General features: G+C 42.2%; 1 protein-coding gene across 2 annotated transcripts in view; it reads left to right on the top strand.

Annotated features, from left to right (window-relative positions):
- The window catches only part of ARHGAP42 (Rho GTPase activating protein 42), a 979121-nt gene extending 954828 nt beyond the window's left edge, over positions 1–24293 (top strand). For both annotated transcript variants that reach the window (XM_069639111.1, XM_069639110.1), the window contains exons 23-24: positions 13510–13589; positions 13746–24293. In XM_069639111.1, coding sequence (XP_069495212.1) covers positions 13510–13589; positions 13746–13834 — 169 coding nt within the window. In that variant the 3' untranslated portion in view covers positions 13835–24293. The remainder of the gene's footprint in view (positions 1–13509; positions 13590–13745) is intronic.
- Positions 24294–25885: the final 1592 nt, after the last annotated feature.

The raw sequence follows: 25885 nt of genomic DNA, 5'->3' as shown, positions 1-25885 counted from the left end.
GGCTTTAGTAGGTTGACAAATAGGTAGTTTTTAATGTTCTAGCCCTCCAATTTCCCTTTCTCAGGTAGATAAAGTTAACATAAATATATGCATAGTTTTATTTATTTATTAACACTTTAATAGAGTGCAGACAAAGGCATAAGTGCATCAGAGCGCTGTGCAATGCAACATATATCAATTAAATAGAAAACAATTAGCAGAATAAAGAAATGAATCAAAGCAAACTAATTCAAACATTAAATACAAGAGATAACACATTAAAAGTATCTGCCAGAATGCTGTTGATGAAGTTGCAGAGTTTAAATTAGATAGAAATATCCTAATTGCCCTCTTACAGTAAAACAAGAACAAAGTTATTTCAAAACGATGGGTTCCATAAACCCGCTTACAGGAATTTTCTAACTCTGAGGTGACCGGAAGTCGTACGGAGGTTAGTAGGTAAACAATTCCAATGGTAGACAGTGACCCCAGCAAAAGAACCCTTAGAAGAAAAAACGCATCTAAATTTGGAAGCTTCAAGTAATCGCAGGTCATGGTTACGGAGACCTCTCATACCCAAAAAATGTTCAACTAGTCTGCCAGGTAAGAGGGAGTTCTAAAATTAATTGCTTTAAAAGGGAGATACAGCAGTTTAAAGAAAATGCAAGTGTTTAAGGGAACCTAATGTAAAGTGGTTAAAATTAGGGTAATGCGGTCAAATTCTCTGACACCAGACACTATTCGAGCAGCAACATGGGAGATAGCTTTGAGGGGTGCCAAGGTGGATTGGGGAATACCAGTAAGACTAAAGTTCTCATTGAATTCTTTATACTACAAGTAATTGCACTAAAAGCCTAAAATCAACATTGTATTAAAATGCTTTAACCAATCGTAGGGATAATGGATGAAAATTCGCAGATTTCACAATCCTATTAAAAGGAGGAATAAGAGACAGCTGAGAATTCAGCATAGAACCTAGGGATTTAGCAGTGGTAGAGAACTCAGCAGATGCTCCAAAGATCTTGGCATCAGAAAACCATTTAGAAAAAGGGGTTGAAAGTGAGAAAACAATACATATTCTGTTTTATTTGAGTTCAAGTTTAAAAAATGAGAATACTTCCAGGCCTCTACATCTTGTAAGCAATTCTGTAACTGCGAGATATCGCTTTCAGCTGATAATCTAAAATAAACGTGTGTATCATCAACTAAAAGACTCAACGGTTTCATATATAGATTAAAAAGCATGGGTGAAAAAATGTTCCCTGGGGAACCTCAAACGGGGCTAAAAAGGAAGAAGAGCAGTCTTGGCCCAATACTACAACCTGCGAGAAAAGAATTGAACCAAGCAAGGCCAATACCACTAATGCCCAATCGTTCAGAAAGAACTGCTAACAACAATTTATAATCAATTATGTCAAACACTGCTGAAAAATCAAGTAGCACCAAAACAAGTCACGGTAACAGTCCTAGGTATCTCTGAATATATATGCAATACCACTAACTGTAAGCAACTGATGACTGTAACAGCGCCACGATGCCCCCAGGCTTGTTGTGTGCTTTATAAATGAAAATAAATAAACAAAGCACCACCAACATCTAATACTTTATAGAAATCATCTAGGATCTGAAAGGGGCCGTCCTATTGCTGCAACCTGGGACGAAATCCTGATTGAAATGGAGCGAATACGTTTTATTTAGGGACCCATATGTTTCATTGCAGAGAGATAATTTTTTCCCCCAAATATTTCTGAGAAAGGGCAAGAATGTCACTGGCTGATAATTAGATGGTCACTCAGTTTGAAGATTATTTTTTTTCAAAAGTGGAGTAACATGAATGGTCTTAAAACAGTCGAGGAAACAGCCTTTCTCGAATGAGCACTGAACAAGTTTTGAAAAAAAAGGTTATTTTTTGTCAAGGACGGCTAATTATTTGGTTTCTTTGGTGTCTTGAGGGAAATGTAAGTCTACATAAAACTGTGACAGCCAAGAAGTGTACATTTCTCAAGTGACGCAATAACTACATGACATTACATTTATTCCCATTTACATATTGTGATTCACCATACAATATCGCTGACACGCGCCACTTAATTGTGCAAGGGTAAATTAAAACGTGTGTAAAATTCAGCATCTGAAATTACAGGATTACTGTTTCTCTTGTGTAGACCTTGGTTTTTATGCAAAAAATTCCACAGCACAGCTAGCCAGCTTCCGCACAGCTAGGTTGTGCTTGTCCACATGTTAAGGTGTAGAGGACTGTCTTAAGACATTTAGACAGAAATACAAGGGCCAGTACAAAAATACATATTTTAATCAATGATGCATACAATTACTAAAACCATAATCTAAAAAAGATATAAATAAAACAGGCATTTGTCTGTCTTCCAGTACCCACAATTGGCCAAAGTATGCTGCACATTTTGCCTCATAATCTCCTGCTTCATTTCCTCTTGAAATTGGATCTTCTCCTTTGGTGTGGGCCTGGCGCTTCAATAGTGCTACCTTTTTTGGGTATGCATTCACCTTAATCAATCTGCCCAATAATAGTGCATGCTGCACTGGGTCCCGTCTGCTCTCCTGAACCCTCTCCTGAGCCATCCCACCAGTCTTGAGTGTACTGTTGATGTCACATAGGCGGAGTCAAAATAAATTGTCACCTCTTTCTCTACACTGTTTTCTAGTGCTAATATGAGAGCAACTAGTTCTGCTGCTTGTGCTGAATAATGGGATGGTAGCTGCACACTTTTATCCACCTCGCTTGTCCTGTTCTCCTTCAGTCTTACCACTGCAGTCCCAGTATGCCTAATCGCAACATTTTGATCAATTGTCGACTAGCTGTCAATGTACAGCACGTCTCCCCACTCAAGTGCATCCTCCTCCACTTTGTGTGTCTCACTGAACATCTCTCTGTTCTTTGTGCAGTTGTGTGCATAGTCTCCTACCTGTAAAACATCTGCCAAAGATATTGCTGGGTTCACTGTCTTGCATCTTACTCTCTTCAATCCTACATTCAATAGTATAACTTCGTACCCTGATGCATTCTGTGTGGTCAGTGTGCTCTTTGGCATATCCAGTATCGCAAAGAGGGCATGTTCTATGTACAAAGTGGTAGTGTACCCCATTGTAACTGCTGATGGCTTCTCTACTGTGAAGGCTACAGCTGCCAAAACTTGCTTGCACGGATAATGTCCTCTCATCACTCGATCAAGTTGTCCACTATAGTAAGCAATTGGCTTATGGCCCATGCTTGTCTTCTGTGTCAGTACCACCTTCATCACTACATCATCAGTGTGTGAGAACAAGAAAAAATCCTTTTTATAGTCTGGGGTCCCTAACACTGGGACCCTACTTATGGCTTCCTTCAGTTCCTCAAAAGCCTCAGTCATCTCTGTTGTCCATGTCAGTGTCTTTGTTCCCCTCTGTGCCTCTTTCAGTGTGCCTACTAGTGGCCTTGTGTATGTGCTCTAGTCAAAGACCCATGCTTTGCAGTGATTACTCAACCCCAAGAACTGTTGCATCTCCCTCACTGTTGTGAGTTGGGGTGTCTTGAGTATTGTCTCTGCTCTCCGTGGGGCAATCTGTCGGCCGTCCCTGGATATCATCTGTCCAATGTACAGCACGTCCTTCTGACAATACTGTATTTTGGCCTTGTCCACTTTGTACCCTTTGTGATCTAGCACTGTCAGCATGTGCACCGAGTCCCTCCTGCACTGATCTTCTGTCTCACTGCAAATCAAAATGTTGTCTACATACTGTAAAACTGCGCTCTCTGTCTGTATGTTACTTGAATCCATCTGTATCAATCTGTTGAAAATAGATGGTGACTCGCAGTACACTTGTAGCAAACAAGTATGTTTCTACTTCTGGTTTCTATAAATAAAACTGGTCAAGTCTTGTGAGTCTGGGTATAGTGTCATTGAAAAAAATGTATTCTTCAAATCAATGACCATGAAACAGACAGCTTCAGCTGGGATGCTGCACAAAATTGTTGCTGGGTTTGCGGCAAGAGGATACTCTGCTTCTACAATATGGTTAAGAGGTCTGAAATCCTGAATAAAACAGTGACCCCCCCATTTGCCTTGCACACGAGGTACACTGCTGTTACATGGAGATTCCGATGGTACCAAAATGCCTCTCTCAATCAGGGCTGTAATTGTCCATGAATGCCCTCATCTGCCTCCTTGGTTAGGGGGTTTTGTTTTACTCTGGCAAAATCTCTCCTGGTTTCAGTTTGACCGTCACCCCTCCTATGCTCTTTATGCATCACACATCACAAGGACTTGTGGTCCATAAACTGTGGGGTTACTTGGCCATGTCCTCCTCCCAAAATGAGGGCAGTACCTCCATCGCCATTGTTTGTGGCACCTCTCTGTCGTGTGTCTGTAACCAGTAGGTTACGCTCATTTCGAACACCATCTCCAGTTCCTGTCTTCTGGAATAGCTCTTCCTCTGTCACTGTAGTCAATCATCACCCTCAGCAACTGCAATTATTGCACTCCATGCCCTCCCTGTGTCATCCATCCTGTGTACTGCTATCCAATCCTCCCTTGCCAACACTCCCTCTATTTCTATGGACACAATCATTCCTTCTGGCTCGTCTAATGGTGTTTCTGCCCTGAACAGGTATTTGTCCACTGGCACCCCCCTCTGTACCCTGCATCCACATTATGCTTGAACAATCTGCCTTACATTTAACATGTGTATGCCTGGTGTTGAGCACACTATGCCTTTGTCTGTAAATGAAATGGGCATGTTTAGTCTACTCATGATGTCTTGTCCCAATATGTTTACAGGTTTCTGTCAAAAGTAGAGTAGAGATAGTGATACATCATGATTGCCTATAGATAATAAATTATTATCAGTAAAAGGAACCACTTCTCGAGCCCCGGAGAATCCTTGAGTGTTCATGGCATCGCCTGACAACATAAATGTTCCTTCCTTAATGCATGACCTAGTCGCCCCGGTGTCAACAAAAATGGAAAAAGTGTTTTCACCTATTGCCACACCAATGTGAGGTTGCTACACAGGGTTGGGTGTGATCGGCATGATGCGACCCTTCAAGTTCGTCTGTGGGCTGTCCTATTGTGGGTACTTGATCGATCCATTTCCTGTGACGTGGTTGTTCCTTACCATGGTAACTCCCCCAATCGTTGAACGGGTACTGTTGCCCATGTGTCCATTTGTGCTGATGCGTTTTCATTCTGTATCTGTGCTAGTTGTTGTGTGCTTCATCTAATCTGTGGGGCTTGTAAATACTGTGGTATTAATCCTGACATCTGTGGTACCTGCACCTGTGCTGGTGGTGCTTGTGCTTGTTGCATCTGTTGCTATGTACCCTGTGTCTGCATGTGTGGTTGCTGGTCCTTTGCATAATAATCTTCTTTGCCGTCTTGATATAGCTGCTGGCCCTGCTCTCCCCAATTCTGTTGCGTCCCTCTAAATCGACATACCCTTGAGATGTGCACTAGCTGCCCACGGGTCCAGCACTGTGGTAGCTCCCTCCCTTGTCCTTGAAACCCCCCCAACAAGTCCCCTGGGTTCGGCTGCACCTGTTGTCCATATCCCTCCTGAAAACTCCCTTGGTTGTGATGCATATGTGGCCCAAAGCCACGCCCCCTTTGTAGGCCTCCCCTTCCTCTGAACCATTGCTGTGGGCTCCCCCACCCCATATATCCTCCCCCCATGGGTGGTGTGAACTGTTGTGTCTGCTGGTGCTGCAGCTGCTCCTTTGTCTGTGTGAGGAGGCTGGTTATAACCACCCCTTCCATTGCATACTTTGATAGCTTTCTCTGCACTATTTCTGCCTCATCTGCCTTCCTGTCTTCTGCTTTTTGCTTAACCTTCTCCTGCCATAGCCTACCATGATGCACAATCGTGAGCTGTATCTCTGGCCATCCTTTCGCTTCCATTCCTACTAGTTTCTTCACACTCTTCTGAATTGGCTCTGGTAGTCCTTGCACTAATATGTGGTAAAATATTGCTACTGTTTTATCCCAAGGCTCTTGAGTTTCGAGGCACCAAAGCTCTTTAATCTCCTGAATGTACTGCACATGATCTTCATTTTCCCTCATCTTACATGAGGTAAGCGGCCCGATGTCTGATGTGTCTGGGTATTGTGTCCTTAATGCTTGCCATACCGCTGCCCTGCAGTTTGCAAATGGCACCCGTCGTGCGCTGTGTTCTGTGTCGTCACGCCTGGGAACCACGCCTTCTTCCATACGTCATCGGCTGTGTGTCATGATATTGATACTAACAGTCCTTTTATGTCACCCACTTCTATCCTATGGCTAGTTGTCATCTTCTCCATCTCATAAATCCATTTCCCAGCTCCTGCGCTCAACCATGGTAACCTACACTTCACATTCTCCTTTTCTGTGTGCTTCCATGGCACATACTGAGGTCTCACCCCTCCTCTCTCCAATACAGGCATCTGTGTGTATGCTGTCACCTCCTCAGTTGTCCTTCTGGTCAGTCTAATTTGTTGAGGACCTCTCTTGTCCTCAATGTCTGCACATACATCTACTGGTTCCAATATAGGCACTCTCCTGTTATTGTCATAAGCTTTAGATAATTGTCCTCTTGAACAAGCTATCGCTGTTTCCCCTCTCCTCCGTCCTGGGAGGTCCCTTAGTCTATTAACATAGGTGCTGTTGTAGGTGCACAAGTTGCCCGCCTGTTGTGTCTGCTAGTCTGGTCCACCTCCCTCTTCTCCCTGTGTATGCGTCCTGAGCTCCCCTGACACCCTTTTGTCTGTCCCTATTCCCATGGACTGTGATCGGTACTGCTCCCCCTCTCTTCCCCACTGTATTTGTCCTTGTTTTCCGACCCTGTGTCCATGTTGCTTCAGAAATCATCTGTGAAACTGTCCTCTCGATGTCAAGTCTGTATTGGGCTTTATGCTAAGTTCGATGTCTCTCAAGTCGCCCCTGCTTTCTCCTGCCCAGGCTCCTAGGCCTGCCCCACTTCCCTCATTTGCGCTCCTGCCCCAAGAGTTTGTGCTGTCTGGTTCTGTCCATCGGTCCTCCGCAAATCTATTCCTTTCCTCTCCAGTTTTGCTTGTGTCTTCACTGCCTTTATTGCTCGCTCGTCCTCCTTGTGCTCCCGTTCCCTTACCAGTCTGTCCAATTTCAACTTACGCTGTTCCCTCATAGCTAACTTGCGTTTTTCCTGTTCTGCTATTCCTTGCCGTCTCTCTGCCTTTTCCAGTTCCCTTTCCCTTATCTCCCTTTTTGCCATCTTCCATTCTTTAAGATCTCTCTCAATTCTTTATTCCCGCTCCCTTTCCAAGTGCTTCTTCTCGTCCTCCCTTCTTCGTTCCCTCTCTTCCCGTTCCAGTTTCTCCACGTCTATTATCTCTGAACAATCTGTCATGTTGCTGTTCCTCTTCAGGCCTTCTATCGCCTCAGTCGCCCCTTCTGCCTCTCCATTTGTCTTCCCTTGAAGCTTTAAAAGTACCTGCGCTGCTATCCATTAGTTTGTGCTTATGCCTTCTAGCTCTTCTATCACTGCTCGCCCCTGAATCACTAACTGGTTGCCCTGCGCCTTTTGGCTCCTCCTTCGTATATGGTGGTGGCTTATATGTGGGATTTGAATACCCCTCTGCTGCCCTCAGTTCCCTCATTGGATACATTCCCGATTCATCGTCTGTATCATCGGATACTACACTCGGAGGTGCAGGGGCAGGTGGGTCCCTTGTTCCTTCACCTCCTGCTGGCTTATCAATTGACGCCTCGCGGCATCCCCCTCTCCCTCCTGAAACATGTGCCACAACTCGAATATGGCCATGCTGCACGTCTTTGGAGAAACTATCACAAGGTGGCCATGGTTAGGTTAATTTACCCTTAGTACTTTTGGACCATTCTATGCTATATTTACAGATCTTTCCCTTATAAGGTGGAAGTGTTTTACACAGGTGCTGAAGGGGTGTATACTCCCCACACTTTTTCCCTGATGCATCTCAATACCTTTTACCTGACCTCAAGTCGAGGGTTTCGATAGTCCGCTGTTTAGCGATAAAAAGTCAAAATGCAATGATAATACTCTCCAGTTTCTACGAGCCTCTCTGCCTCTACAACTTATCAGGCGTGCTCCGCACACCGCCCTGCCTTCACAATCGTTGCCTCCTCAGGAACACTCACAATCCTGCGCGTGCGCCTTCTGCGCAACGCCACTGGTTCACCTCGCCGGTCAATACCAAGTTCTCAATACTAGCTGCTCACCATCATAAGCTCTCCATGTGCTATATGCAAACCTAAGGGTGACATCACCAAGCTACCAGAACAACGTAGGAAAATCAAATATCGTGCGCACACTATAATAGCCCTTTACTCCTGAACCCACACAAAAACCCAACAGCAGTCTTCCTGCACAGGCAGAGTATACCAATATTCTTTTTTGATCAAACATCACCCGCTGCGTCGCCTTACATGTGAAGCACCTCACTCCAGGGCACTTAACCAGTTGATTCACATTCTGCAATCTAGGCCAGCTCCCTTGCTAACCCTCATGGGAATACAATCATCTATGACCCGATCTAAAGTGCCCAGCCCACAGGAATACCTTATTTACATAGCCTTTGTCATCCAAGCCCTTGATTTAATAGTTTCGGTTATTCACCAGAACCTTTTACCTCTTAGACCGAATGTGCCCTAAAAATAGAAAAATGACTTCTACCTCTGCTCCTGTCCCTGCTCACTATAATACTACTAAGCAATACGTCAACAATACTCAGCGATACTAAACAATACTTCACAATACTCAATACCCTCCTCACACCCACAGTTGCTGTTAGACTGGGTCAAAACTTATGTTCCGTGGTGTGCTAGCACTGCTCGGCTGCCGGCTCCCCGTCTTGGTCTGCCTGGACAACTCGCTGACTTTGGGCAGGATAATTCACAAGGGGCTACTGACTACCTGTAAACGGGTATGCCTTTTCCCATCTTCTCGAAATATGCGATGGTCCCGCGGCATCCCAGGTTCTGCACCGGAGGAGACGACTTGGTGCCGGACTGGCACAGCAAACCATACCTCTGCTACCAACTTGTTAGGACAAACTCCCAGGTCAGGTATGCCAGAGGGGCCACTAGGAGTTTGCAGACTCGTGGAAGGCCCAACACATTCCACAGGCCAAACGGAGGACTCAGTCAAACGGCAAGTTTAAACTGTGGTTTATTACAACAAAAACCAACATGGATCAGTACAGGGACAGAAGAAATCCATGGACATCTCAACATCTCCTGGCTCGCAGGCCAGTTTTGTACCTTAATGACATCACAGCAATGCTACAACCTGGGCCCTTCTCCATAAAACCTATTAGACCACTGGATTGGGTACTGAGTAATAAACCACCTATAGTCCACACTATATATGGTAGTCTACTGGCCCTCGCATGCCAGGTGACTGGCCTTGTCCATCCCCAAATCATTGTCTATAACAATGTTGCAGTGTGAGGGTCTTGCCATTGGTTTGTGCCCATTGAAACCCACCTCTACGATACTAAACTGTGATTGGCTTGAGCTGACATCCCCCAGGCATGGGATCCGCAAAGGTTCTCAGCTCTTGGTGTACCTTTCCAAGCTAACAAGAATGACTATGTGTCTGCATTGTAACTTTTGTGTACCACCTTAGTCTATGAGAGTGCTCTTTTGCTCAGTGCAACACTTGTCTCACATTGTAGCATCTTTGTTGCAAGCTTCTGTCTGGTAGCGTGAGATCGGCTCCCTTTCTGAGCGCTGGTTGCTGTCCATTGTCTGCGCCGGCTCGGTCATGTGTTCAGAGACCATGATTTGGAGCTGTGCAGGTCTGAATTATGAAGAATTATTCACATTTATTGTAGCTGGGGCTACTCCATTCAGGGAATGAAGTGTCATCCGTATCTTGTGACCTTGGCAGCGTGTCCTGTCTCACACGTTTGCTCTCTGTTCAGCCAGGATTCAGCTCAGCCTGATCCTTTCTGAGAGCCTGTGGCCTACTGTAATTATCCTAAACCATAATGCAGCATCTACGATGTTTGTGCTATTCCATATTCGCCATAGGTTAGTCACACTTGGTTTTATCAGGTCCCATAGGTGCTCCTGCAGTTCCATAAGGTTATTTGCATGTAGCATCTGCAAGCTCTGTTCAGGTCTCTTGCTCTTGTGGTTTCTGCGTTGCTGTGTTTGGCTAATGGCAAAATGATAAAATAACAATGACAGCATGTACATGTATCTGTCTTCTAACTATATAACTGTATGCTTGTATTCTTTGTGTATTCAAGTGCGTGTTTGTGTCCCGCACTGCGGATGGCACGTTTGCTTCATGTCTAACACTGCTAAGTCGTGGTGTCTCTATCGACATCAGCAACATGTCTTCTTGGCGCTTTTAATCAATACTGTCAATTGAGGTGTCTTTAGTTGCAGCCTAGGGCTCCTCGTCCACTCTGGGGTAGATTTGTACTGCACCTGGCCTGTACGGCTGGCTGAGGGGGTACCTCTCGACATACTTGTCAATCTCCTGGCCTCCTTCTGTGTATATTATAGGAAGTGGAGGAGGGGGTGAACTTCCCCATCCCTCTTCAGGGGAGCTAAAGCACTACATTTAAGTTGAAACTATTACATTAGAGTACATCTGTGGAGAAATAGCATATGAGGAGGGGCACCACGTTTGTAGGTATTGTTTGATTATTTACCCACCCATTATGCTAATCCCTATGGCCATTCCCACCCACTTCCTGCCCATCCCAGCCCAAAACATATTCTCTGTGATCTATTTGAGACAGCGTTATCAAGCCTTATCATTAAATGTTGTGCTCGGAGTGCCTGCCAGTGTTTGCTCAAAGCGATCTTCTGAGAGTTAATGACTTATTTGGAGCTGTAAACCCGCTGCTGTTGTAATTAAAATGTCTTAACCAGGTCTGCCTTCAGCCAGTCCCTTTATAAACTCTATACTTGCCCTTCACGGAAGTTCTGTTAGAAAACCAGCATTGGCAGAATCAACAGTTGTATACATATTAAGCATTTGCCAGGCCCTGCTATTATATGCCCAGGTACTCTCCATTGTGCAGCTGCTACCTTTGATGGCCAGTTAATACCACTATGGCAGTGCCTAGAAACTTCTTTTCCCATGTCTACACAAAAGCCCAAACTGCTGCCATTGGCAGTGCTTGTCTACTGAGTATGTTATCTGTCCCATTTGCAAAAGTTACCAGTTGCTCTGATTAGCAATATCAATATTGAAAACATGTTGTGTTTTGTGCTAACGAAATGTGTGCATTAATATACCAGTGAATTGTTTCTCGATCAAAGGTACAGTAGAAACAGGATATCTCACTGAGGATGTTTTCTATGTAACCGCAAAATGCCTTTATTTCTTAAATTATTACAAGCTATTTTTGTATAACTACGCAAATAGGGTGGCAAGAGGTATTGCCTTTTTCCACCTTTTTACCTCTATCAGCGTGGCACTCCATTACAACAAATGTGTATGTGGCATCATAAAATTGAGTCTTTCGTTTACACTATCCTTACCCTCTTACTTAACGCCACTGTGGAGACTTTCAGTGAAAGGTTCAGCCTTATCAAACGATTAGGGACCATCACGCAGTATCATGTAGCACTAGAAGGTTAGACCTGTACACTACCAAGTTCACGACTATGTATCTGCCACCAATTCTTTATAGAATGAATAAGCCTTGTTTCTATGCAGTGCTTTTAATTATCACTCTGGTAGACACCGGTGTTACCCTCCTCCCAGCCAGTGACACTAGAAAGGGCTGAAAGTCATGTTTTTCCAAATCAAAGAACAAATACTCACCCACGCAAAGTGACATATATTTAACTGCTGAGAGGTATTCTGTAATCTAAATCTCTGACCTATAATGGACAGTAGCCCCATACAAATCATCTACACCATTCGATAAATGTATATTCTGTTCTTTCTTTCTGTAGAAGGATACTTGCTCCCTTTAAAACTGCAACGTCACCATGCTAACACAGGTAATATCGCTCCTTCATTTTAGTGCAATCGAAAGCTCTGTCCTTGTTTATCAGTGAAAGGACCACACCTTTGATCTTTTCCATCATAAAGTATAATAAGATAACAGACGCATAGCACTATAAACAACATATAGCATTCTAATTGATAAGACCTAGGAGCCCTGAGGAAGAACACGGAGCGAAAAGCATGTAGATTCCAACTAAATATGGCTCACACTCTCTAGTTAAAGCAATATTATTACACAGGTCTAAGACCTCGACATGTGGTTATCTCTACAGTTTGAAATATATCAGTCACTATGAAGACACTTCGCTTTGACATTCAGGAAATTACCAAGCTACAGAATATGCATATACAATATAGAATCACCACAAGCAGCTTGGTGTGGCAGCATCCTAGCAGCAAGAGCTATTATAAACGTAACACTCTCAGGCATTGCAAATTCTTCAAAATCTCACTAGAGCTGTAGGGCGAGTTCCTTAGCTTACATAATCTACCTAAGAGAAATGCACTTGCCCCATGATGACGGGTGACAGCATATTTACATGCACATTCTGTAAAATGGTGCATGTCACCATGAACACTCCATATTTGATGCAATGCTACCACCCATCCAAAGGTTAGTCATGCACAGTGACACTTTTATTTTCCATTTACTGCAAACAAAATTTGTTTGCAGTAAGTGTCAAAGAAATGTTTCAAACATCTCCATACTCACCAGCAAGGTTGAGTGCCATGCAAATGGTACTCGCCCTTTGAAATATGTTATGACCAATGCCAGCAGGCTAATAGATTTTGGGATCCCTGGCACAATCTTTATTGAATAGGCTCAACAGATATCGGCAATGCTGCTAAAATACAGATCATTCTCTTGTTGTTGTTTGTATTCTAAGAGTTATCTAAGTGTTCTGGCTGCTGTAAGTATGATTATCCACAGTGCTGTACTTGCTCATACAATGGAATCAGTGCATACTTATCTGTTTCTTGTCGGCATGCTGGGGTTTACCTGAGAGTTTTATTCTATTCAACAGAGGTTTTGGTCTTAGATAAGTACTGTTGTTGATAACATACTTGTGCAAATTGCTTCCAATGTTTGTAGACCTGCCTGTATACTGCCAGTGGTTTTTTTACAGAAACACAGTTACTGTAATAGACCCATCTCTGATATGCTTAAATTAATTATGGTGCAACTTCTGAGAAGGGAATGCTCTTTTGTTTGTCTTCAAAGGTTTGTCTTTTGTCTGAACAAATGGAAAATCGTCTTGTCATCAAATTTAGGGCAGATCTCTATATACTCGAGTACTGTTCTGGGTGTTCTGCTGACAGGAAATGTACTGGCAGCATACACTTATACAACCATAGCAATTATCGCCCAGTTATACGACTGGGTGAAGTACATTTATGTCGTCTATCCAACTAGAATATACGTAGATGTTTTCTAGCCACAGAGAACACATTCCCCTAGTTAATGTTACTTGTCCCTTCTTGACAAGCCATTCCTATTTTGTTATGTGTTCCTCTGTCCATGCCTCGGTAACTTTTACTTTGTTCTTTCAGGCAAGCCAAAGCCATGTATTCCTGCAAAGCCGAGCACAGTCATGAACTCTCGTTCCCCCAGGGTGCGTTATTTACTAATGGTAAGTCAGGTTGACCTAGCCATTCTAAGATGCTATCTTGTAACGAGGCTGAATGAGAACTAAAATGCAATTTGTATCAAGCATGATTGGCTCACAGCATGGCGTGACCCAGGACACGTTTGTTTATTGATGACCCTGTTTTCATGTTTCCTGCAGTGTACTCATCAGTGGAACCGGGCTGGCTGAAGGCAACGTACGACGGGAAAACTGGATTAGTTCCGGAGAATTATGTTGTTTTCCTCTAATAACATTTCATGGACAAATGTATCTTCATGGTATCCATGGTAATATATATTAAGTGCAAAGACTTTATCAGACACAGAAATGGAGAATCCAGTTACTTGAACTAGTAACTCTCCTGCGGAGTCTGCGGCACATGGACTTATGGACTTCTATGCACCAGGATTATGTCTTCTGGCTTTAGGGGACATTTCCTTTTATTTAACCACTTCTGCACCTCCACTTTGATTGCTGCCCATGACCTGGCACCGTGCATTGGGACTCATTGTCAGAGTGATATTGGGCATACGTTTATGGGGCACAACTGTGCCAAGTTGGTCAGTGCAATGGTCATGTATCCAAGAATGCTTTCCTGATCACCAAGGTACAAGGACAGATTCACATTAGCTATAGTTTCAATGATGTTTTACATGTGCCCTTTACTCTAGGGTAGTTCTGCAATTATTCTGCAACCAGAAGGACCGCTGCTGAAAGTTAAGTGCCTTACATGACCCTGCAACTTGTGAACCAATGTGCATCCAGTGCTCTCCATGATGGGCCCCTCTGGTGGTATTGTTTATAATATTTATACCTTAAGAGTAAACAAATAACTTTTTAACACATGGACGTTACAGTTTTAGGATCATCTTTGTTTTTTCTTTACTCAATCGCTATTGAGTGTCCTGGCCCATTTCAAGAAAGTGATTTAATATGGTATTCTGCAGTGCAACATCATTCAGAATCAGAATTGGCATCGCATAAAAGGCGGGCACGTCATACATTGTTTTGGCGACAGTAAAACAGAAACAGCAGCAATGTTCAAACCCCAGTTAAAGAAAAGGAATTCAGATGTAAAACGTACCTAATGTCATTTTCAGCTTTTCAGTCCCCATCACGTTTTCCAGTGTAGCACTTCACGCCGGTTTCTTGCTGTTTCTAGGCAATGGATCCAAGTTACCAGTACTCGGCATATTAACTTGGAAAGTATGAACAGATGAGTCTGCTATCTCAAAGGCAGGAACATATGCCCATTCCATAGTGACGTAAATGTATACCGCGTTCTCTCAGGAACCATGCATTGTCACAATATTTTTGTATGCCATTAGTACCCGGGTATATCAAAGATGTTTACCATGATTTGCAAAAAAGAAACCTGCATGCATGAAAAGAGTAGGATGAGCCTCTACAGTTCCATGTCTTTCTTCAAAGAACACTCTAACACAATGCAGAAATATGCAACAAATGCCCCACACTAAAATGGCTCCCATGTCTGCACGCGAGCCAGGCACAATGCTCCAAGAATCTGCAACTAAGTAAGAGAATGTCAGAGCGAAAAAGAAAAAGCCCAAACAAATTCCACAGAATGCCAAGGCCTGCATGCAAAATATGATGAGGGACATGTGGAATAAACAGTGACGTTGGCCATTAAAACAAACTCTGATTAAGCAGGGCCTGGTCTTAAATTTGGGGTCAGCCTTGCACCGCAGGAACTTGCTGTTTGCCGCGCAGGCCGGTTGACGTGAGAAAAGGCGCGTATGAGACCTTCAATCAATCATAAGCAGACGGGAACATGCACGTGGGCCGATGTTACTTAGAAGAAAATGCACGATATTAAAGATCACCTTCAAAAGCTTTTATGAGGAAGTAGTTAAACAGCGGCACACTGGAACAATTGAATAACATAGATTTGGATGTAAAGATGGGATCCGTTGGCAAATTGATGACGATTGCATAACACAGCACGCGACTGACCATGGCAGTCTGCTGAAATAAGTATTGTTAGCGTGAACAAGCATGTTTATTTATTATTTTAATATTATCGTACAATTTGATAGGGGTTCACAGTCATGCATGGTTCTGCTTTATCTACCTCGAAAGGGTGAGATGCACCGTTGGCGTTGAAGAGGTTTTCGCCGGCAAGCAGTGGGCATTACCTGTTGTTGTTCACACCTTGGGCCCAGTTGTCCTCCATCAAGCCAATGGTACACAATTTCAGAACACGATGTGTTCGCACAAGCGTCATGTACCAGCTTCCTCTGAAACATTGGTGTCCCATTCTAGTGCAATCCCCATACTACGCCCAGTAGCATATAGTCCAGCCTCTGTAGGCAATATGGAATACGCAATATGGTTCTGTTTAGTACTTTTGCAGTCTTTGGCATTGGTTCATCGGTTGAGTTTGAAGTGCTGTGCTTTCTATATATGTGCTGATGTAATAGTGTATGCTTGGCAGCATGGAATCCTGCTGCTGCTCCTGAGAAGGTCGCCAATGCTTTGCCTTGACGTCTCTATCCCTTGATGAAGCGGGCTAGCTCATTGTCTTAGTATGAGCTAGTCATCTGATTTACTGAGGCGAGCTTACAAAAGAGCACTGCTACATTTTGACGCTGTTTTTATTTAAATGCCATTTAATTAGAGTTAACTGTGGCATTGATCAACAACTAAGCTAAACTATTCTAAAACGCCTGGAATCTTTCAAGATTGGCCCCAAGCACAGTGCTAAAGAATATGTGTATGTCAGGAAAGAATTTTAATATAATATAGCTCATTTGTAAAATAAAACAAAAAAAACAATTGTGGGATATTTTATAGAAGCTTTACTAAGATGGGACATAGTTGAAAGGAGCATGTTGACTCGCTTATTAAGGTCCATAGTGTCGTAGGTACTGAGCTTCTTGTTTTACTGGATAACCTGTATGTGGAGGATGCTTCAAATGCATATCTGCACATGGATGAGCAAGTATCCCCCCTGTATTTAACTATGTGAGGTGTATGTATTTAAACACTTTGAAACGTGGGTCAGTTTAAGAGTTTAAGTTCACCGTTTACATTGAAAACATAATCATGACGATTATTCTTAAACTGATTGTGAAATACATAGGGCCTCATTACGAGTAGGGCAGTAAGGGATACCGGGCACTGTTAAGGAGACCGGTGCCGGTAATCCCTTACCGCCCTACTACGAGTTCCCTTAGCGGGTCCCTCCTTCAACGCCTGGTTTTACCAGGCATTATGGACGGTACCCGCTAAGGGACTTCAGAGCTAATAACGGTAGCGCAAATTGCGGTACCGTTATTAGCTACTTCCCCATTCCCCCCTATGGGGGCTCAAATGGGAATGGGGAATGTTTTTTGTAATGGGGACTTACCTGTCCCACAAAGGTCGGACTACACTGGTAAGTCCCCAGTGAACGAGACCGGTGCCAGTACCGTTATTGGAGGCAGTCATGGTGCAAATTGCTCCATGACTACCTCCAATCTCGGAATGAGGCCCATAGTCTTGGAAATTGACCTGTTGAATGCAAATTCAACAGGTCTTCACAATCTTAACCATTGCATGCTTGTTGGGTTCACCATTGCTAGTTCTGGGACTTGACTGAAGTCCGTTTTCATGAGTCGCGTATATATTAGCAAAACTCCCCTGCAAATATTTGTTTTTTGGCAGCCTAAGGGTGCAGTTTGATAGTTTATGCTTATCGATTGTAATGAAGCACTACATTTACGAGGGTCTTAAATGGTGTTAGTCTTGTCTCGGCTCCAAGCCAGTTAAGTGTGCTTTCACTTTATTTCCGAGACTGGTGGTAGATGTTCTCTTTTCTCTGACATCTTTTTATTGGTATGCAATTAACAATTTCATCAGCAACATACATACCCTCCCAACTCTTCACACTCACAAACACAAGATGCAGATTTTTAATATCTTAATCAGTAATCAATACAAGTGCATTATGTTTGAGTTAAATCTTTCTCCGGTTAACCTTGATGGACCGAGTGCAGACTTTACACCTGATTCACAGAAGCAGTTTATAATGGCGGAATCCCATAGGAAAATAGTCTGTGAATCAGGTCCTTTGTGTGGACATGGACGCGCCACTATGCGTGGCGCTGTGAAACAGCATGCATTCTCTTGTCTGCGTCTCTCCACACTCTTCTACAGCGTTTAGACTGGTTCGTGCCACTTCCTCCAATCTTTAGCAGACGTCCTGCTTGCCTGTAAACTAGTTCCTCATGCTGCATATACAAGTCTGTGTTACTGTTCCAGTGGGGCTTGGTGGTCGTTCTAAACAGCATTTAATGGTATACCTGTTACATCTGGTCCCACACTGCGTTCCTTACAGCAGTGGAGTAACTTTGCTGAAAATGTTGGGGGGGACATAACATCTAAATGAAAGGGGCCCTTTCCAAATCAGTGGGACAAAATGGTATGCCACAAAAGTTGGGGGGGGGACAAACACTCTTCCCCTCCACCCCCTAGAATTACACCCATTCCCTACACTAATAATTTTGGATTCAAATCAATCAGCTATGAGAAACAGTGCCCTTGAGTGAGTGTCTGCAGGGTGAGTGCATGTGCACGAGTGACTGTAAGAAAGCGCTATTCTTAGAGGAGGTACCTCTTAGATGGAATGCTTGTGCTAGCTGGTGGGATTGTTGGAGCAGCTTGGATAGTGCAGGTGAGCAGGGTGGAGTGGGAACCAAAAGTGGCTTTGGGAATATGTTTCAAATAGGCCCTATGATACACTGCGGCAGCAAATGTAGCGAGCACAGCCCCTCTGAGTAGGGTTTGGGAGGGTCCTCCACTCAAGAAAATCTGGACAAAATGTATCCAAATGATAGATGTAATACTTTATTCGTACATAAAGACTTGTAGAGGGAGGGATTAAGAAGCAGTAGAATGTTTAAAAAACGAATCTCTATTTAAGTGAGAAGAAACTGATACTAGAATATTTATAATATTCTGTACTCAAGGACTGTGGGAGATGAGGATAAAAGGAAGAAAGGAGCAGGGCGACTGCTTTACTTACTTGGCACTTAAGGCTGCCCAAAGGCCGCTTCAACGTGCTAAAGGGGAAGAAAGTAGAGAGGGGAGTTGCAATGGGCACCTAATATAAAATAATTATGTTATGGGGAACGAGCGATCACAGGCGTTGTGGAAGGTAGATTCTAAGTGTCTGCTAGTCTTTGCCCTAACCTTAAAAGTGACCTCAGAGATACCTATCTGCTGTAAACTTTGCCCAAAGTTGTAAGCAGACAACAGAGAATGATGAGAGGTTTGAGTAGCAATGCCATCATTGTGAATTAGTCAATTCCTAAGAGAAAGTGAACAGTGACTGACAGTTGAGCAGCGTGTAAACCGAGCAGTTTTGGACCGGCGTGACCTGTGAATGTGAAGCAGCAGAGTTCCTTCAAAGAGCCAGATCTCCTTGTGTAGAGGGCAGTTGTGGTGGAGTCAGAGAAGCCTTACAGCTGCAATCCCCAGACACTGCAGGAGAAGAATTACAGAATTATAAATGAAAACCCCACCATAACCCCCTACCCACCAGATTTAACCCCTTACCTCACACTCACATATATTTGTCAGCCTAAAATTCTGTATTTTCGGTATTTTTTATTTGTTCAAATTTAATTCTGTAGTTTATATTCAGTATTATCACTGGATACTATTTCCAGTCATGTATTTGTGAGTAAGCTTCTCCAAATAAGGACTCCACGTTTGGGCCTAGTATCTTTGGGATTTGTACCCCATACTTTTGTGTTGGCAAATTGGTCCCAACTACGTTTTGTCTATTTAGTGCAAGTACAAATATTAAACCTGTATTCAGAAGATTCCCAACTAGGGCTTCCTTGTATAGGTGCTCATAGCCAGACATCTGCCAGTTAAGGCCAAGCCTTGGTTCTACCAGGTCAGATCCACACTTGCCGTGATGTGTTCCCTTCTGTGTGTCCATTTTACCTGTTGTCCTTATCTGATGGAGTCTGACATTTGTGTCCCTTTTTCATGTCCATGCTCCGTTTGTCCTTCCTTTGTGTCTTTCCTCTTTGTGTTCATGATCAGCTTCTCCCTCTTCATTGTCTCCCATCTATGTGTATTGGGCGGGTAGGAGTGTCTGCATACATTGCTTTACTTCATTCAGTACTTTGCTGGTATTTACATGGAAGAGTTGAGACCTACAAAGACATGCTCTACCCTCTAGTTTCACGGGTTGTGTCATCAGCATGATTCTGGAGCTCACAACAGCCTCTCGCTGAGTTACTAACGGTCAGGTAGGCAGGGCATTGTACACTGCAAAAAGCAAGCTGCCCCTTGAATCAAACCAGCAGTATAAGAAGAATACAAATCTTAAACAAGGGTCATTTGACACACTTTTTTAAAAAATAATTATTTTTATTTTGTATTGATTCAGTTGAATAATCAACTTTTCAATACAACAATATCATAGAAGTATGAAAATTAAACTGCAAACTTATACACAGTTAAAAGGGTAACAAACCTAGTATCTCTTGTTCAAACAAACACAAAATTATAATTCTCCTTTGTTAGACATCAAAAATGAGTTTCAAATCATAAATTTACATTAAAATTAACATAGATATGATATTAAGTTAAAACATAATATACTAAAACATAAAAAATAACTTTCAATAGCAATCACATGTAAGCTAATCTAGGCATCATATTCATAACAAATACGGACAGCATCAATGGCGATAACTTTATCAATATTTAGACTTCTTACAATGGAGTGTGACCCCTCAGGGGTATAACAATTCAGGTGTGTGGACTCTCTCCAAATCTAGCACTGATAAGAAATGTATAGGAGCAATTTGCATGCTGACAGACAGGGTTGACAGATTCGCTAACCACCTAATTTTAGGGTTCAGATCCCCAATGAATCAAAAGTGTTTTGCAAAGAACTTGCATCTATGTGTCAAGAGGGCAGGGCAATGAATAATCAAGTGCTGAACTGTTTCTTTAGATGACTGCACTTCACAATAGCGGCAGAAATGTTGTTCCGCCATAATATTCTTGTGTTCCGCTAACAGATTTCACGTTGGCCAAAGATTAAAGCGTAAAAGCAAGATGGATGATCTAATAAATGGAGATGGAGACATACATAAGTAGGGTTTCGGTGCTCAATATTTTTTGTCACCAAATGGGTTGTTTGCAACATGTTTTTAGTTCAAGCACAATCTCCTCGTCTCAATCCAATCTGCTTGATACATTTTTCATTTAGCTCTGTCTGGATCTGTAATGAGTACTTACATTTTGTACTTGTTCATGATTAATACATAATGCAATGAAACCCTTAAAAAGACAATGGGCCTCATTATGAGGCTGCCGATATCCGTGCCTGTAGTACAAGCACGGCTGCCATTGGTATTAATTTGTTTCCGGCACCCACGAATGGGCAATTACCAGGTCATGCCAAATTTGGCGGAACCAGTAATTGCCCATTCGCAGATGCCGGTAATAAGGGAATCCCCATCCCCATTCGGCCCCGTAGGGCTCAATGGGAATGGGGAGGGTGGTAGCGCCGGTAACGGTAATAACGGTACCGGCGCGACCATCATGTGCTGCTCGTGGGTGCCAGTATGGCCACCAGGTCAGACCTGGTGGCTGCAAGAGGCACCCACGAGCAGAACTCCTAGTATGGTGGTACGGTAGCAACGGTGGAAAAATAAGTTGGAATTATTTAATATTTTAATCCTGTTCTTTTTAAAACAAATTACTTTAAATCACTAAAACAAATCTTGGTTTGTGAAATGTCATTAGTATGACACTGGAATTTTGCAGCTGGTAGTCTTGCACCATTTATGCCACGGTTGACGCATCAAAGGATATAGAGTAATTTGTTTTATTAACACAGTTACCAGAATATTGCCCCTTGCTTTCATCAACTGTGCTTTGGTCACCAGTTTTTTATATCACCGGTATTTTTTGTGTAATTGTTGTATGTGATGCCAGTGCTGTTTCTCTACCTATTATGCACATGACTGCCTTTTAGCAGGCAAGATCATGTCATTTCCCCTCTGCTTTCTTGGAAGTGGTACATATGTGATGCGTGGAGAGTAGAAACTGAACTGGCTGAGGACCCAGTGTTTGACCCTCACTATGAGTGATTGAGACTTGTAACTCTATCCCGCCTCATTCTCTTCGGAGAGTGCCAGATATTGAAGGAATTTATGTAATCCACCACCCAACAGCATAACGCAGTATTACAGTTGTGGAGCACAGTCTATTTTAGGTGTGCGGTTATAAATGTATTATATTTTGTTTTTCTCTATTTAACCACTGTACTTTGTACAAATGCTGTTTTCCTTTGTTTTAATAATCTGTGTTTAGAGAAGATATGAATGAAAGTAATTATTTCATAACATGATAATCATTTTGAAACTAATGCAGGATAATGTGTGAATGTACAGTTTATATATACATATAAGTAAGGTGCACATGCTTTTATCAGTTGGTACGTATTGGAACCGGATTCTGCTTCAAGTATTTGAAAGGAAAGAGGATCAGGTTCAGATACACATGTCTTGAATGTTTCCTCTGCCTACTGTAATTAGTTTGACCCAGTATCCATGTACAATGGTAAAATCTATTGTCAATCATTACAACTAGAATACATTTGGCATGTATTTGAAGGCAAATAATTTATTGTTCTATGCTTACTACTGCAATGTATGCATTATAAAGGAATAGTCATTTTGTACAACTTTACAATCTGTGAATTGCACTGCCCAGAGAAATTGTGGAATGTTTATTACTGAAAGCATGTTTGACCTTATTGACTGTGTGGCCATGTCTAGTGGCTAAATCAATCACACCATGCAGCACTATGCAGTAGAGTGTGTTATGACTATTGCCTTCTTGAGTATGCATCTTTTTAGCTCGTTTGTAAATGTCTATACTCCCATATGCTATCTGGTATTAAAAAAAAAGCAATTCATGCTTGCCAAATAACAAACATATAAACATCCATTTAGGAAAGCCCCTTAACTCACAGACACCGAAGAGAATACCAAAATATCAAACAAGACACAATTGACGAATTTGGGAATTTGTATACATATTCAAGTTTTCATTGTTTTCTAATTTTGTTTTCCGTTTTTTGATGTGGTTGGATGAATTAGATGAATTTGTTATGAGGTCAGTCATACTCCTTGTTTGTCATTAATTGATTCATGACACGTTGATATTTTTATGAAATGTATTCCACTAGACACGTTCTTGTTTAATATTTTTACCAACTATTATAATCATGTTGTAGTTGTAAACTCGATATATGTTATGTTCTCTGTCTCTCTCCCTCTTTCTCCCTCTCTCCCTCCAAATGTAGTATCTCTCTCTCTTGTAAAAGCCATGATCATGGTTATAGTATTGATAATGGCCATCCAATTCCCGGTTGTTTGACATGTCAACAACATCCTAATAACACAATATTGTGATACCACAATAGATTAGGATTGTCAATACAGTTATCTGTTATGTGATGGTTGCCATTACATTTGTTTGCCATAACATTAACAAATCTCCATCAGTTCTTCAATGCATATTGATATTTTCATATTTATTTTGTCATTAATTCATTGAGCAAACCAATTTTATGAGAAGCCAGTCACTCATGTGTTCCACCTCTGTTGAGTTTTCCCTGTTGTTGTATTCTGTTCACGGCATTGTATGCATCATAGTAGCGATTTTATTTGTAAACATCATATTTGCGATGTCCTACTTATCTTTCAGTATAACTGCAGCGATATGCCACAGACAAAGATTTTTTTTTTTAGCACAGATAATTTGTTCAGTGTGTCTTCTAGGCACAGTCAAACTTCTCCAAGGCAAATTTAAGTATAGCCTGACATTGTAAAAGTGGGCACTCACAATATGTGATTCGGACTAAACTAGAATCTGCTATTCCATACCAAAAAGATGCAAGACTTCTAGGTGGTCCTCCAACTTCCAGGGCTAGGGACGTCACCCACAATCCTAAGAATGTATATAAGCAGATTGTCTACAGAAATGAAAATGCAAACTGGCATAGAGCGCATTGTCCATTATCCATTTCTCTGCTCTCATAACATTTCCTCCTCTCTCTCCTGCAAACTAATAAATACACTTGACAGCAGGTAAAAGATGTCCTTACTTATCCAAGTAGCCATATAAAGTTAGGTAGCAGCGCGATCATAGGGGTGCTGACATCACTCAAACACACTGAATATATTTCCCATCTTGGGTATATCAAAAGTCTTCACCAAGGCGCCGATGACGTGCTTACTGGTATGTGCACATATCATGATTCTGCGCCATTTATCCACCAGTCATCCACCACCTCCAGTCACGCAAATTCTAAAATTCAAAAACCAACACTAGATAGAAGTTTATGTGATAGCATATGGGAGTATAGGTTTGCTTTTGTTCAACTTTCCTCTGTGTTGTCTTCTGTATCGGTTCTAATAGGCATACTTTTAGCAATCGTGTTTACAAAAGCGATCATGTTTGGTGGTACTGTTAATGTTTTGTCCTTTGTTAATATTGTTTTACAAGAGGGATTTGATTTAGCACAGAGGAAGTACAACATCCTGACGAGATTAGCTGAAAGATCCTGCTCATAATCACTTTGTACTTTAATTTTGTATTTTCTTTACAGTATTTATCTGCACTACATAATGTATAAATGTAAATAAAGACAATTTGATACAGTTACTTTGATGTGTTCCTTACTGCATTTTGAAAAGTGGTAAGGCAAAGAAAGTGTGGTGAAAGTGTGTGTGTGTGTGTATATACATATTCAATGAAAAACACTTTAGTTGCAAGGACATTAAGGTGAGCAATACATTGTAAGAAAAACAATTTGAATTTTGAGGAAAAAACCTTTTGTTGCAAGGGCGTTAAGGTGAGCAATACATTGCATACAAAAAACTTTGAAATTGAAGGATAAAATCTTTAGTTGCAGGGACATTAAAGTGAGAACTTAATGTTAAATGTTAAAGGTATTTATATGGCGCACTATCAGCAACGGCGCTCCGGCGGATCTGCAAAACAAAGTAAGGGGTGGGCTATGTTAGTCAGGTGAAGAGGAAGTTGGAGAGTGAGAGCGAAGTATTGTGCTGTTGGCAGCTTCAGTTTGGTTTCCACCGTGCGCTGAGCTTTGGTGTTAATATCGAACCGGTCCAGACCTTGTGTGCTGTTGGTGCTGTTTATGTGTTGTTTGTTTGTTGTTGTGGTGGTGTGGTGAAGTGCATGCGATTTGCTGAGCGAGAGATGGTTGCGTGGATTTTTGGGCGAATTCGGTATGCAGAGATTTGAAGTTGTGTTAGTAGGTTGTTTGTCCTGGTTCTAGCAGGTCTTGTTTGTTAAACTAGCTTTCCTATGGGTAGGCTTAGTTGCTGCTTTCCATTCTTGACCATCTAACTGTTGTGGTTGATGGTGCATCGCGTTCCCGGCTGTATTGTAGTGAATTTAATATGGTGGGTTTGCGTATGTCTAGTCCCAACTCTGGTGTTGGTACTGTGGATTGCCCACCCCCTATTCCCTTGCTATCTATTGTGATGTAGGTCTGTTCGAACTTGGTGTAATTCGGCTCAGGGTGCTATTGATGAACCGTCCTTGTCCTTCTGTCTTGGTCTTCCTGTGTATTCAGACTTTAGTGTCATCCTATCATAGCTATCTCTCAGTTTGTAGTATGGTATGTTATAGAATGTCTTCCTTAGATTCTGTTTGTAGTAGATCGCTTGGTCGGATCCGAGATCGGTATCTTCATCATTGTTTTAACTATGTGTGTGCCCCTGTTGGCGGGGTTCTAGTTATGCAGTGAAGAGCCAGGATTTGAGCAGTTTCCTGAATAATAGGTGGTTTCTTGTGTTACATATGTTCTTAGGTAAGTCATTCCAAGTTTTCGGTGCCTGGAAAGAGAAAGAAGATCCTCCGAGTTTTCTTTTGTTGTAGGGTTTCGGTTCCAGGTGGATGTCATTGCTCAATCTGAGCATTCTTGTTGGTTGATGCAGGCGTAATTTGTCTTTTGAGAACTCTGCGCCTTCGTTGTGGATTGATCTGTGCATGATGCACATTGATTTGAATTTGATTAGTTGTTTTATTGGTAGCCAATGTAGTGTTTTTAGCGCAGGATCTGTCCGCTGCGTTTTGTATGCATTGTCATTTTTTTAGAAGTCATTCAGGCATGCCCAGGTATAGGCTATTGACGTAATCTCTGAAGACTCAGGACATAACGAGAGCTATGATTGTAAGTGTTTTGTTGGCGAATGACAGGCACGGTAGGATCCTTTTTGCCGCTCGCA

The sequence above is a fragment of the Ambystoma mexicanum genome, chromosome 7q (assembly GCF_040938575.1).
Source record: "Ambystoma mexicanum isolate Mex_15411 chromosome 7q, UKY_AmexF1_1, whole genome shotgun sequence".
Lineage (NCBI taxonomy): Eukaryota > Metazoa > Chordata > Amphibia > Caudata > Ambystomatidae > Ambystoma > Ambystoma mexicanum.
The sequence above is the reverse complement of the archived record's forward strand: the minus strand, read 5'-3'. Positions and strand labels throughout refer to the sequence as shown.